General features: G+C 44.4%; 1 protein-coding gene across 1 annotated transcript in view; it reads left to right on the plus strand.

Moving 5' to 3' along the window:
* The first annotated feature begins 10,923 nt into the window (after positions 1 to 10,923).
* The window catches only part of PRKAG2 (protein kinase AMP-activated non-catalytic subunit gamma 2), a 199,744-nt gene continuing 195,057 nt past the window's right edge, over positions 10,924 to 15,610 (plus strand). Inside the window, 1 exon segment of the mRNA XM_083580108.1 lies at positions 10,924 to 11,933. Within this exon segment, the coding sequence (XP_083436234.1) occupies positions 11,835 to 11,933 (99 nt within the window). The 5' untranslated portion in view covers positions 10,924 to 11,834.

Below are 15,610 nucleotides of genomic sequence, written 5' to 3' on the forward strand. Positions count from 1 at the left end.
TAGGGTTTTTTTTAAGGCTTGGTCTAGAGATGTATCTTCCTGTTATGGACATCACCTTATGCATTATTTTACTATCCTTATACAGGGTCCTATGTGTCCATATCATCACATGCTAGCTGGAACTAGTTACTCCTGTTGTGAATATATCCTTCCTAACCCCCATTGAAGCTCAATATTAACGTGATTGGGAAAAATCAAAATTAGTTTTAAGGATGTTTCACAAATAAACATATAATCTTTTCATATGCTCTACCGACTGAGCTATCCCAGATTATATTTTATTACACAACTTGTTTTTAATGTTTGATTTTTTTAGTAGTATTTTAAATGAATATTTTAGCTTGTCTCTTGTAAATTGCTTAGAGGTATTTTGTTTTAGTAAGCAAAATATTCATTTTGTTAAATGAATGAATGAATGAAGCCCTAGGGAAAGTAGTTATCTGTGAAGCACTAAGGGTCTCCTACAAATAATTCTAAACATCCATTCCAAATTATGATTCTCAAGTTTCTTTAAGAGAAGCCATGGCTGTCAAGGTGGTATGAAACTGACATAAGCATTACACCCAGGGCTATAGGTAGATTTGGATATAACTGTTCCTTATGGGGGGGATCTGTGAAAGGAAAGAAAGAAAGAAAGAAAGAAAGAAAGAAAGAAAGAAAGAAAGAAAGAATCATGCCTCAATGCTGCCTGTTGCTAAGGGCCTCATTTTCAGTGATGTGTGTGTGTTTTGTGGGTGGAAAGACTTGGTATGATTAAGCTTTGTTCTGGTAGATTGAATTTTCACTATACCATATTGAAGTGGTGACGGATTTTTTTGGTAAGAAGATGGAATGTTAAAAAAAAAAAAGCTGTCTGATCTTGTTTTAATTAGAATTCTGCAAGTGAGTTAAATGAAGCAGAACTTCACCCGAGGAAGATGAACAGTGTTTTGTTGTCTTTTTCTGAATGCTAGAAAAGAAGCTGGTATATGCTGATTGAATTTAAAGTAGCAATAGAACAAATATGCAAAGGATAATTGTCTCTCAATCCAAGGCTGATTTCCTCTTCAGTTTCCCCTCATATGGGAAAATCAAGGGTCAGCTATTGCAGGGACAACCGAAATCAATTCATTTTTCTCTCTGAGGTGAAGCACAATATGGCATTGTGTGTATAGGAAACTGACCATTGTGGTAATTGAATTTTACTTCACCACATGTCCTCCATTGCACCTGAGGACATCTAGCTAGCTTAGAGGACTGACTGACCCCACTCTGAGCCTCTGCTGCCTGAGGCAGCTGCTCATTCTACCTAATAGTAGAGCTGGCCATGAGACTGTCCACCTTTTTTTCCTCCCACATACTTGTAGTATACATTTATGTGGTTGCCACCTGGTGGCGAAAACACTAAAGTGTTTATTGAGAAAAGTTGGAACCGAGCATGCTCAAAGCAGCCTTTTTTTTAGGAGTGGTTCCAAACTCATAAACTATGTAGCAAACGCTAATAAAACCAGTTACTGTTTCATCTTACTGGTGTAACCTACATACAGAAGTCAGGTGATTAAAGACTTCCACTAGCTGTCTTATTTGTCGCAAAATCTCCAGTGCATTATTTGTAAGCTTGAAAACCTGCTCTGGAGGAGTGGAGATGTTGTCATGATTGTCACAAGTGCCCGCCAATCAGCACTGCACCTAGCCACCCCTCAACTGCAAACAGTAAGAATGGGCTTCTGCCTATCTCAGTGCTTAAGAGAAGGCCTGTACATCAGATTTAAGTTGAGAAGGTGCAACGTTGCAGTGGGCTCCACTGCTGAAATTATCAATATTTGGACGCATCACTTCGGCTGCAAAACTGATCCCATAATTCATCATCATAAACTTTATTGCACTAGCCAAAGGCATAATCCAAAAACATCAGAAATCACTACTTATACAGTAAAACCACCGTCAAATCTAAAATTCTTTGCTACATAGGATAATTCTCATATAAAATATACATATTAAATCTCTGAGTCCGCTTTGCAGGTATCTAATTCTTTTGTCCTAATCTTCCTAGCTGCCAAGGCAGAATTATTATTTTTTAAAACTTATGAATCAGAATTCATTTTCTTTCATTATTTCTTGTTTCCATCAACAGTAATTGACAGAAGCTGCTACATTTAAAAATTCCCAATCCTTTATGTAATGAAACTACCAATAATCATGCTTGTCATTTTATTACTACTCACTGCTTATACTGAGCTCTAAATTTACTGGTCAAAAATGTGTTGTAGGTAAATGCATATGCCATAAATGCATACATTATCAATAACACCTAAGGTGATAATGCAGCTAGAGTCATAACCTAAGGAATGGTGCAAAATTGTTATGTGGAATGCTTGGTCTTTCTGGGCTGACCCACTTGGTTACTTAACAACTAAGACTTTCTCGCATTAACTTTGGGATTTCTCTCTCTCTCTCTCTCTCTCTCTCGCTCTCTAGATCAGCCTTTCTCAACCTTGGGACCCCAGATGTTGTTTGACTACAACTCCCATCATCCCTGAATACTGGTTCTGGTAGATCAGGATGACCTTATGGGGACCCAAGGTTGAGAAAGGATGCTCTAGATGATGCTCTGTATCATGGGGAAGCTGTGGACCAGAAGATGTTGTTAGAATCCAACCCACATTAACTTGGTATGATGGAATCCAACAACATCCAGAGATTCTTCACCCCTGATGTAAAATATGCATATCTGAACACTATGCCTCCGAAGAAAGAAAGAAAGAAAGAAAGAAAGAAAGAAAGTTACACTTCTGTTCATGGCAAAAGTGAACAGCAGATGAAGCCACTTTTCGTTAGTGTTCTAAAAGTGTCATGATGAGCAAGGATGTCATGTTCCATTGCTCTGTGTGGGTGGGGAGTAACATAAATCAATTTAAAAATAAACCCAGGGTGAATGTACAAATGGGCCCTTATTCCAGGCTATGCTCATTCTTCTGCTTTTTATTTATTTCTGCGCAGCAGCTGTTTAGAAGCGAGCCCCAGAGCATTTTTACACAGCAGACCAAGACCAGTTTTATGCCAGTTTAAGTACCACGGCACAAAGAATTCTGGGAACTATTTGATGAGAGTTCTAACAACTACATCGAAGTTCTCTCATAGAACTACAATTCCCAGGGATCCCTAGTAAAAGTATGGTCTGTCCATTTACTTTTTGCATTTACATGCCTTATTTCTGCCAAGGCACTTTACAGTCTTAAGGAACTGAAACAAATGACATAATAACCAAGGTTGGCTGTGGGGGGAGAGTTCAACTGCAGCAGGCCCTGTTGCTCTCTGTGCCTGCCTCTTTGCTCTATATATTTTGGCTGTGTTGCATATTTGTTTTTCTTATTGCACTCCTTTCTTTCAAGAAGCTTGAGGAATGCCTTACCCTGTGTGTCCCAAGCTGGTCACTGGGATCATCTAAGGGAGTAAAGGACTTGACTTCTGGGGAAAGAGTTGCTAGATACTTTAAGGGAAGCATAAACTGTAAACTTAAACTACCAGCTGACAGCAATCCTAAACTGGGTCTCCCAGATGCTGGCAGGGCCAGAAAAAAACCAAAGGATTTCAAATCAGCAGATGGAGTTCTTTTCATGTTTGGAATGGTCCTGTTTCCTGGGCCAGTTATAAACAAGGATCTGTAGCTTTTTCTTCCGCAGGGTCACAGTGCACAGCTGTGCAATAGAGGCATGCAGAGAACTGGTCTGCATTGACCAACTAGCTATGGACTTTGGGTTGTGTGGGCAGAAACCTGTTCAATTGATGGACGACAACCAAAGCTGACTGACATACTCTCAAAGCAATAAGTTTCATGTAAGACCTAAACACATTAGGGTGAAATACCACTTATGTGTGTGAGGTGATACAATAAGGACTTGTTGAATTGGCATAGAAACATTCTGACCAAGCTACTACCGAGAGACGGTCTGGAGAACCTTCAAGTCAATATGAGACTGGGTGGTTCATTAATTGTGCATGCAATTGTTATATTTGCCTGAGAAGTGCAACCAGCCTTATATAACCAACATGCTTTAGTGTAATTAATGCATGAAGGGGTTAATGCCATAGAGTAAGCTGTACGGCCAGGCTTAGCTATGTCCACTTCCCTCAACAATAAGACTATTGTTCCTCCTCAGTTAACCTGAGAAGCTCAGTATGTAAAGAGGTTTGAGTTAGTTGTTCCAGCTCAAACTGCATGCCTCTCATCAGCCATTATTGAGTTCCTATACCAATAATTTAGGAACATTCACCACTTGGAACTAAACTAAGTTTTACTACAGTGTAACCTTTCTGACTGATGTATGGAAAAGCACATAAACCCAACCTTTGAATAGTTTGTAAGTAAACCACTTTTAACTTACTTTATGTGCAGTCTGTTCCCATGCCAGGGGAAGAGGGGACTATTTTTGAACTCATTTTAAAGGGTACATTTTAAAGGTCTCACAGCCTATACTTCAGTGCTTTGCTTTGCTACACATTTTGTGATTTTAAATCTCTCCTGGGGTTCTCTCACCAAAGGGGACTTGCCCCAAACCTGGACCTTGGCATCCAGGATTTTTTCTTGTGTTTATTTATGATCAAGGCTAGTTTTTGGACTCTGCCAAAATCCCAGCTGCATGTACTTTGGCGTTATCAGTTCCACTGTGTGCCTCAAAAGGACGGCAGTTTTATCTGGCCTGCAGCCAGTGAACTTTCAACAATCAGGAAATCCAGAAGTGGGAAATTTGCAAACCTTAGCAGGAGGCAGGTAGCTGACTGAATAGAAATTTGCTCTTTGATCCTTCAGCAGCACCATTAAAGGCTTATCAGGCTGGGCATCCATCTTACAAATGAATGGGGCCTGCCACTTTAATAGCCGTTGGGTGAGCCAACACCACACCAAGTTAAATTGTGCCAAAGAGTGTCATTAGTGGTCTAATATGTTGCCTAATCCGATGGCCTGCAGTTTGTTGATTTTTTAAATGTCACCATGTTTTCAATAATCATAAACATCAGCCCAATACCATTTCTGCTAGTGTTAGTTAATGTTCTGCATGAGTTTCCTCCCTGCAAAAGGTGGAACATGATACATGATGGCAGGCTTCACAGGGCTGGTGTGGATGATGCACAAAGGACTGCAGGAAACCTTGCGTGCTAAGGATATGTCAGCATGGGTTTTTCCAGTGCTTCCAATGTAGCTTTCAAATAAACCTAACCCCACCTCAGTGGTCTTCTTCCATACCCTCCTTTCCCAATCCAAGTCAACATTTACATCGGGGACATATTGTGTTTGTTTACAAATGTGCAAGCTGAGTGGGTGTTGCAGGATGCAGAAGCAAGCACACAGGTTGGAAGTGTCAGTCCTCCTGGCATCCTAAATCCAAATCAGTTTTCCATCAGCTGTATTGAAATTGCTGCTATTAAGCTCTTCTTGCACGTATTGGTTTGAGCTTCTACCCTGTGATTCCAGAGGCCCATTCGTGCAGCCTGCAGCAAGCAGAGGGAGACAGAACTGCCTATCTCAGATTTGCTCAGCTTGGCACATGACCCAATCTGCCGTGATGTGGTGTAAGGTTTTCCACATGTTTGTCAAGCAAGCTGTATGTTTGTCAGGATCTTTATGTAGGCAGTTCTCAGAGACAAGTTTGAATCTGGTAGGTAAGGCTGTTATGAAGTCTCATGTTCACACAGCTTTCAGAAATGCAATCAAAATAAGTGTGGAAAATGTTTATCAAGAGGCAAATGTGTGGGGGCGTTTTGAGAGAGCTGCAATTTTTGACAGAAAATACATAAAGTACAATCAGTTGCAAATTATGCCTGGTATTGGCAGCTCTCTTTATAATAGAAGGTAATGAAAAAGAGGATTTTACTTGTAAAAATGGTGTTTTTGCAGAATACCATCCTCCTATGTACTATGCATCAAAATGTAAAAGCTGAGCTAGTCCTTATGTTTGCTTATGGGATGAAGAGTATAAAACAGTGTGACCAAAGCTCAGAGCAAACATATTGTAAACATTTTAAGAAGTCTGGGAATGTTCTGCGGGTCTTTATAAGGGAACATTTGACTTCCATAACCCAGATGTAAGGGTAGCTGGGGTGGGGGCAAATTGTGTGATGAAATGCAAACAAAAATCTGTCATGTGCCAGCTTTCTCTGCCTTTCCCCCTCCCTCCTTTGAAATAGCAATACAGGTTTCTGCATTGCAAAGATCCAGACTCAGCCTAACGCTTTCCAAATGACTTTGTGGTTGTATTTTTAATGTGTACTAGTGCTGAAAGATCATATTGTTACCACGCCAAAAACTGGCCCCTGTCCAGATATGACATTGCTGCCCCCAAATTGAAATGAAGATGCGTTTCTTTATGAAACATGTGCGGGACTAAACAAAAGCAAATCAAGTAAAAATGCATTGCTAATTGCTGTTAAAATCTAAGCACTAGGGTTGCTCTAAAAGTGATTAGGCAGTCACCAAGCAATTTATTTTGGAATGGTATTTCCTTACTCTAGGCCCCTGATGGTTTCATGTTTGAGGTTTTGCTTTAAACTGTTCAGGACTATTGGCGGAGAGTGTTTGTTTGTACTAAGCTAAATCACTGGAGAAGATGTTGCTTAGTTTGTACTCTGCTAACTGGAGGCACAGTGTTTCCAGCTTGAGAGGCATTAATTGAAATCCATATGCAACCTGGTCCCTTCACATCTCTGCCCTTCTCTCTGCATAGTCAAGGTTGCAACTCTTAAGGAAGCAGGTGCATGCATAGTATGGGACAGACCCTTCAGAGCAGTTGGCTTGCAGTGGGAATAGTACTGCTAAGGCGTTTCAGGGTGTCTTGCAGACCTGGTGGGTTTGATCATTCTTAGCTGTTCAAGGAACTGAAAAGTTTTTATCTGTTGTGACCTTGTCTTGTGGTTGTGTGTTGTACATTCAGTTTAATAAGTTTAAGGCTGCAGTCCTATCTTTTTAGGAAATAAGGCCTATTGATCACAGTGAGACGTACTCCCAGGTAAGCACACACAGAGAAAACAAACATTTTATATTCTTATAAGAAAAATGTTTGGCTTCTGCCTCCCATCAGTTTCTCTGATCAAAACGATGCCGTTTCCAAGGCGGATGAAGGCAGACGCCAAACCATTTTGCTGTAAGAATTTAAAATGTCTGTTTTGTTAGTCATATTGAAACCATAGTGGGAACCGAAGCCTAGTCTTCCCTGTTTTGCTAGAAGCCTCTTTGATGACTCAGGCACCCTTAAGAACAGCTCTCTCAGCTGGCTGATTCGAAAGGCAAACATGCTGAATGACTACAGTCAATTCAATAAAACTTGGTTGGCAAGACAAGCAGAGAGAACACTGGGCCATTTACAGGACCCCGATAGCCTCACAAAAGTGGACATCCTTGGCTCAGGTCCAGACTTTGCAGATTCTAAGGGGTTTTGTTTGCTTCTTGTCTTAGTCGGTGGTATTATTTTTATTCACTTCTCATTGCACTCTCTTATTTCTCCACCTCTTTCTTTCATCTGCACATAAAGTCCTGGGTTTTGAGCTGGTAGAATGGGCCTCAGAATTAAACACCTCCTTAGACATGGATCCTGATGCGTTCAATGCAGGCATGTTGCCACTACTCTTTGTAAAACACTTTGTGGTGTTGTTTAAAATTTATGTTGTATAAATTTATGAAACAAATGAATAAACAAACCACTCAGCAGTGGTTTCCTAATATGTAGAAAAAAATCAGGAATTGCCTGCCTTGCAGCATTTGGGACTTTTTAGTTTAGGGAGAAGGCGAGTGACATGACAGACGTTTATAAAATTATGCATGGAAAGGGGATAGAGAGAAGTTTTTTCTTCCCTCTGTCATAATACTAGAATATGTGGGCACCCATTGAAGCTGAATTTTGGAAGATTCAGGGCAGAAAGCGTATTTTTTGCTCTATAAGACTCACTTTTTCCCTCCTAAAAAGTAAGGGGAAATGTGTGTGCATCTTATGGAGTGAATGCAGGCTGCGCAGCTATCCCAGAAGCCAGAACAGCAAGAGGGATTGCTGCTTTCACTGTGCAGCGATCCCTCTTGCTGTTCTGGCTTCTGAGATTCAGAATATATTTTTTATTGTTTTCCTTCTCCAAAAACTAGGTGCGTCTTGTGGTCTGGTGTGTCTTATAGAGCGAAAAATACGGTAATTTTTTATGCAGCGCATAGTCAAACTATGGAACTGTCTTTCCCTTCAACATCTGAAGGCAGCCCTGTTCAGGAGGTTTTTAATGTGTGACATTTTAATGTATTTTTAATCATTGTTGGAAGCCGCCCAGAGTGGCTGGGGAAGCCCAGCCAGATGGGCGGGGTACAAATAATATATTATTATTATTATTATTATTATTATTATTATTATTATTATTATTATATTCAAAGGGCCACCTGAAGCAGGTTGCTGTAAGCACACCAGAGCTGGCCTGGGCAAGCACTGCAGCAAAGACATGGGAACACCAACATGTTGCAGAATTGTTTATAACACATGTAAAACCATAACTAGATCTTTGTGCTAAAGGACAAGCAGTCAGCGGGCAATATTCCATATTATGCTATTCCTAGAAGCTTTGTTCAAAGGAGAATGCATGGTTAAGTAGATCTACTGGAGCACACTTTGGACCTTAAGATCATTGTAGGTGTACAATAGATGCACAGGGTTTGTGAAAGCTCAGGGCTGCCCCAGTGGTCCAGTTTAGTGCAAAACGGTGCACATTGCAATCTAGGAAGAGGTGGTTGAAAGCTGTTATCTGGGCTGTTTAAGACATGCTGAGATTACAGAAGTAGGAGGAGCTCCTGGCTGAGAGTTTATTCCTGCTCTCTCTGACGTTTTTTGTTTAGATGGGGAGTGGACTAGCCTTTGCCTTTAGACAGCAGGAAGAGTGAATCTGTAGAGGAGTATTAGTTTTTAATATAAAAAAGATAGGTTGCTGATGTTTTTGTCGCCTTAAATGTTTGTAAGTTATATTTTATTGCTTGCACTTTATTACTGGTGGATATTTTGTTGGGGGGTTGTTGCTGGGTTTTTTTTTGTATCTAGATCTTGTTGTGAATCACGTGAAAATTGTTCAGTTTGGTTGTGTATTTTTTAAATGTTCATTTATTGTTTATTATTGTTTATTATTGAGAGCCAGTGTGGTGTAGTGGTTAAGAGCAGTAGTCTCGTAATCTGGGGAACCGGGTTCGCGTCTCCGCTCCTCCACATGCAGCTGCTGGGTGATCTTGGGCCAGTCACACTTCTTTGAAGTCTCTCAGCCCCACTCACCTCACAGAGTGTTTGTTGTGGGGGAGGAAGGGAAAGGAGAATGTTAGCCGCTTTGAGACTCCTTAAAAGGGAGTGAAAGGCGGGATATCAAATCCAAACTCTTCTTCTTCTTCTTCTATTACTACTTTCGCTATGTTGCAGCTATGTGTCCTTTTCGTGTTGCAAGCCGCCTTGAGCATGGTTTGAACTGTGGAACTGTGGCACACAAATAAAATTATGTATGTATGGAATGGCAGAGCCTGCCCTGGGGTGGAAGATCACGCCTCTTCTGCATTTCTAGTTTGTCTAAATTTGCCTTGCCTCTCCTTCAATCTCTTGCTTTGCTATCTACAGTATTTTCAACACATGCAAGGTATATTACATTAAAAAATGGCTCTCTTGTTTTGTATTCTGCCTTCAACAGCAGCAAAGCACACACATGCATGCAGAGTATAATGCCATACACGTGAAAAGGTCCTTGAAAAAGCAAAGGATTAGTATCAGGCATGGCCAAACTCGGCCCTCCAGATGTTTAGGGACTACAGTTCCCATCATCCCTGACCACTGGTCCTGTTAGCCAGGGATGATGGGAGTTGTAGTCCCAAAACATCTGGAGGGCCCAGTTTGGCCATGCCTGGATTAGTTTGACCCTCGCCTCACCCCACATTTGAACATGGACAATTAAAAAAAAAATCATTTGAAAACGAAAAAGCTTGTTTATTCCTATGGTATGCACTTACCAAAATATTCTTTAAAATATGATAAGACTTTTAAGCAGCGCAGAGGCTATGTACCCCTTCGTCCACCTTTGCCCAGCTGAAGCCGTTTCAGCTGCGTCGGACTACAAATCCCATCCCACGCAGGCCGGGGCTGATGGGAGTTGTAGTTCTAAACAGCTGGCAGGGCTTCAGCTGGCCAAAGGCTTGCCTTCGCCAGCAGCTTCATGTCCAAACCGTGTAGTAAACCTTTCGCCTGCAGCTGCGGCTTCGCCCTCGGCCAGCGGCAACCAGCGCCACCTGCCGGCCGCGCCTCTGGCAGAGAAGGCAGCTTGGGCACGACCGACGCAGCCTTTCGCAACGGCGCCTTGCCCGAAGCGGGGGAAGGAAGGAGCCGCCTTCCTTCTGCAAACCCAGAAAGCGCGTTTGTGCACAATCGCGGCTCTCCCGCCGCCTTCCCCAGACCAACAACGTTTGCAGCGCAGGAAAACTCAAAACTACAAGCATCCAAGCATTATTATTATTTTTTTACCGAGGGCGGGGGGTTTGCTCCTCGTAGGGAAGAATATTGATGCCCTTTTCGGAATATCATTCCCTTTATTTTTTTTTAAAGAGGGTGGCATAGCATGGCTATGCAGCTAAGCCCCGATTTCAAAGCGGGATCAACCGATTCCTCCCCAATCTTGGCTCCATCTGCTCAGGCGATGATCAAGAGAGGACGAGGAGGAGGCAGTCCCGGGGATGTCCTTGAAGACGGGATCCCCCGCCGAGATCCTTCCTCGGCTCGACCTTGGTTCTGGAGACACGCGGAGGGGCGTGGGCCGCGGGGCGGGGCGCGCGCTCTGCGTTGGGGGAGAGAAAGTTGTCTTTCGTGATTTTGCACTTCCTGTTCGGCGGCAGCGTCGTCGTCCTCCTTCTCGATTGCGAGGAATATATATATACACGCGCGCGCAGAGCTTGGCGACTGCCTTCCCGGGCTGGGTTTCCTTGCTAGCTCGCGCGCGCTCCTTTCCCCTGGATCTTGTGCAAGCAGCTGTCAGAAAGCGTCCTCGCTTGCAGAGCGCGAAACGGGAACCGCAAGCAGTGCTGGGTGATCTGCTCACCTCCCTCCCTCCCTCTCCGGGTCACTTGTGTTTGCAAACTGCAGCCGCCTGCCTGCCTGAGAGTCTTGTTTTGCAGCGCGAAAGGAAACCAGCTCTTCAACGCGAATTGCATCTCTTCCTCCTCCTCCTTCTCCGTAGTGGTGGCTGGCGGTGGGGCGGACCTGGGCACTGGAGCCCAGACTTGGCACTACAGAGCAGAGAGGGAGGGGGGGCTGCTTTTCTGCAAAACAGCCTCCGCATTCAGATTAATCTGCGCGATTACTCTCAATTGTGTTGGGTGCACCTCCTTGCTTTCGCCCTCCGGGCACGCTGACTCAGAGGACATGCCCATCTCCTGCTGCGCAGGGGGAAGGAAACTTTTGCAGCCGCCCAGAAGCGCGGGCTGCTTCTGAGTCGGCCCAGGAGTTCCCTGCTGCAGCCTGAGCTTTGGTTAGCTTTATCGCAGCCTTCCAACCATTGCGCTTTTTTTCTGCACGATGCGAGGCGCCTTGTTTCGCCTCTCCTTCCCAGACCCATCCCGTGCCCTTGAGGACCCCGAGCAGCCGCTGTGGTCGTAACACCCGCCCTCCCTCCAAGCTTGGGACGTCCCTCTTTACAGCCAAAGGCTCTGGAAAAACAACGCAATATAAAACGAGGAGCTCAAACGACCCATCACTTGGCGCGGAGGAGCTTGGAGAGGGTTAGCCGAAGAGCCTGGCTGGAGGAGAGACCTGGCCGGGCCGGTTCCCGCGGGCCTCTCCTCCGACCTTCCCGTCAGAAGGGACATCGGAGAGATGGGAAGCACCGCTATGGACACCAAGAAGAAAGATGCAGCACCCGGTGGCAAGAAGAGCAGCGGCCAAAAGAAGCGCCTTCTGCGAGTCCACATCCCAGTAAGTTGCGCCTGCCTGGTCGATCTCGTTCTCTCTCCCTCTCCTTTCCCCCTGCTCGATTCCTAGCACTGGTAAAGACCGAAAATCGAGTTATTATTGTCTCCTCTTTTCTCTGGCCAATTAAGAGCTGTAGAGAAGTTGATGCACCTCTCCTCCACCCCCACCCCAAGGATTATGTTATCTCCTTTGCAGCGCGAGCTCTCTCTTTTGCAGCAACAGGTTGGGAGGGGGGTGGGGCACGAAAGGAATGTGCTCATGCCTGTCACTCAAAAGCCACAATTGGGGAACGGCTCTTTTTTGTGGGGGGGGGCGGTATGGTGGAAAAGGGTGAGAGCAATGGGGCAGCCGTGCCCTGACACTTTGGCAGCCACCCTTTTTCTAGGGAGGGATTTATGTGCAATGCAACCCCTTTTAAGAAAACGTGTTTACATTTTATAAGCCACCCATCCAGCCAAGCTGTCTGGAAGGTTATGCAATAAAATACGACGAAAAATGTATTTTGAAGCACAGTGCAAAATAAAACAAAAGCTCTTGGAGAGAGAAGCAACCACCCCCAAGCAAACTCTGTCCCCATTAAAGCAGGTTTAAAACACAGCAAGGGGGTAACATGGTGCAAGCAATAGTAACAGCCCTGAAGCAGCTGTGCATTGGACTTAAACGGCCTGGGGGAGCAGAAAGAAGCATAGGCACCAGGTGAGTCTCTGGGGGTGGCATTCCTTACTCAGAAGTAAGCCCCATGGCATTCAATGGGACTAATGCTCAATGAGCGTGCACAGGTTTTACAGCCTCAGTCTGGTTTCTCTGCCAGCTGGTCGTGGGCTCCAAACGCTTCCCAAGGCTCAGAGAGGTGAAGCCCAGTTTGAGGACTGTGATGCTACACAGACACCCACGTGCATCTGCTTAAACCAGATTCCAGCCTGAATGGAAAACCTGCATTAGCCAGATCGCACAAGTGAATTAAAAAATAAAGCATTGGTTGCCTGCCTTCTACTCACGACAAGCTCACATTCATGCAAACTGCTGCACGGAGACTTAAGAGGGGGCTTGATTTGCAACCCTACACTTGCTTCCCCGTATAGGGTTGTACTGCGAAGGTGCGCTTGATCACCATACAGTACTTTTAAAGCGGCTCTTTGGGTTTGAAGCTGTCCTGGGATCGAAGCAACTTTTGCCTTGAGGGTTGGGCACTTCTCACTGTGCAGCTCCTGGAGAACATTCGCTAAGATGGTGTCCTCCACATGTTTTGGACTTTGACTCCAATAGGCTGCCTGGGACTTATGGGAGCTGTAGTCTGAAACATTTGGAGGCTGGCAGAGACTGCTTTAGACAGGGCGGTATACAAATTTAATAAATAATAGTAATAATAACTGCTTTGTGAGAAGTTCCAGGATGAAAGGTACTCACTGCTAAGCCATACGAGAACACAAAATGTTCCTTTGTATGTTGAGCTCCAGGACACGGTCTATCCAAGTTTTCTTGTGCACCATATATAGGATATTGATATGGTGCACCATATATAGGATCACGCTTCCATTAACCCTTGATGTCCTGTTTGCCATAAGCTAAAATGGCTTAGATAACCCATAAGAAGGCATTGAAAGAGTAGAAAATGTCCACCTTCATCTTCTGATCTGATCTGCAACAGAATGAGATGGTAGCATCTCAAGGTGGCCAAATAGCCTCCACCACTTCAAACTGATAGTGGTGGGCTTGCATTTAGGATGGCTCTTCTCCCCCATGCAAAGGCTGCACACCTCAAAAGAAAACAAACATCCATGGAAGCAGAAGCTAGTGCAACAGAAACCCTGGAGCACTGTGGCAAGACAATGCCATAGAAACAAAACTGAGCTAAATGGACCAGCTGGACTCAGTATATAGCAGCTTCTGATGTTCCCTAGTGTGTTAGTTTCTTGCGGACAGTTGAAAGTGGTCTCCATGCTACCCTTTTCACTTATTACTTGTATTGATCAGAGTTGGGGAAGTAGAGGTATAAATCCCAAGGGGCGAACTCTGTTGACTGTAGCACAGGGCATCCCAATTCCCGTTTCCTGTGAAAAGAGGGGCGACCCAGTGGAACTGCACTTCTTCAGTGGGACTCTTGAGCAAGCAGAAGTTTGCGAGCGCTTGCTGCGACGTTCCTTGATGCCTGTGGGCATGTTCTGTAGCTCCACATACTTTTTGTCGGGCGTGACAGGTATTCTCTCTCACTGGCGTTCAGACATTGAAGCATCGCTGAGTAGTGAGAAGAGCATTGGAATAAACTATGCACAATCTGATAGTGAGGAACAGGTTCGCTTGTAATAATGCCCTTCCTGTGAGTTGCTTTGTGAGCACGGGGAAGTGAAAAATGGTTTTGCACGCGGAAGTGAGAAGCACCTTAACCCACATACCTGTCACCACACGAACAGGATCCCAGCCTGACTCAGTATCAGTTATTTATTGTTGGCCTGTGAATTTATATGTTCGGTCATCAACACAGATGAGAATCCCTAGTCTGTGTTCATATGCGTCGAGGGCAGAGGAGGGTGGAAGTTTAACTGTTTTTGAAACTTCCTCACTGTGATTTGGCCATTCAGTAAGTTGTCAGAAGCACAGGAAACTTCCTTACAATGATTCAGTTCATTGGAGGCAACTCCTAGGGGCTGAGATTCCTTCGCCCCCCCCATAAAATATTTGAGCCCCCCCCAAATTGATGGGCATTGCTATTAAATGGTGTGTGGGTGTGTGTGGGTGTGCCACTTCATGTGATCAGTTACGTGGGGCAGGGCTTACCTGCCCCCCATATTCAAGTTGACACCCATGATTCAGTTTCAGACCATTGGTTGATCTACCTAAGTATTGTCTACATCCAGTGTTCGATATTCACCAGGCATTCTGTTCTGGCGACTGTAACCCTGGTTTAAGGAGCTATTTGGCACCTAGCTTATATATCTGAGTTTCTAACACTACATCAGAGGGTGGGGAACCAGTGGCCCTCCATATATTGTTGGGTTCTGCCTCTGTCCAGCATGGCCAGTGGTTAGGGATAATTGGAATTGTAGTCCATCAACATTGGAGAGCCACAGGTTTGAAACTGGCTGCCATTGGCTGTCCATACTTTCGGAAAGAGTTCTTTCCTGGTCACTATCTGAAGATGCCAGGGTTTGAATCCAAAACCTTCTGCATGCAAAGCATGTTCTCTACCCTCCCCCATTTTAATTTGCTTCAAATTATTTTATGAACCTCCAGCCTACAGAGTGACAAGCTCTTAGTAGCCTCACCTTCGTCCTAACCACACTTTATTGGAACTGAGGCTGTAAAGATTATGGTATAATCTCTCACACACTCACCTGGAAATTACACCTCTTGAACACAGTGGGACTTGTTCCCAAATAAACACATACGGGATTGTGCCGCAAACTCTCATTTAACTCAGTGGGACTTGCTTCTGGGTTTAGGACTGACCTGTGGTCATGTTGGGAGAATAACCGCTATTTTGTGGCATGCAACCAGGTGTGTGTGTGGAGGTCTATGTGCATTGACTGCCTCTGCAAGGCAGATTGCTGGCTGGTTGGAGCGGTCAGAGAGTGTGTTAGGGTTGAAGTGGATGAACAGCTACTGGGAAAGTTTCCTGCTTTCTGTCACAGAACAACAACAAAAGGGATGTTGTGCTGCTTCTGTGTTGACTGTGGGCAGAG

This window comes from Podarcis filfolensis, assembly GCF_964270895.1.
Source record: "Podarcis filfolensis genome assembly, chromosome: 12".
NCBI lineage: Eukaryota > Metazoa > Chordata > Lepidosauria > Squamata > Lacertidae > Podarcis > Podarcis filfolensis.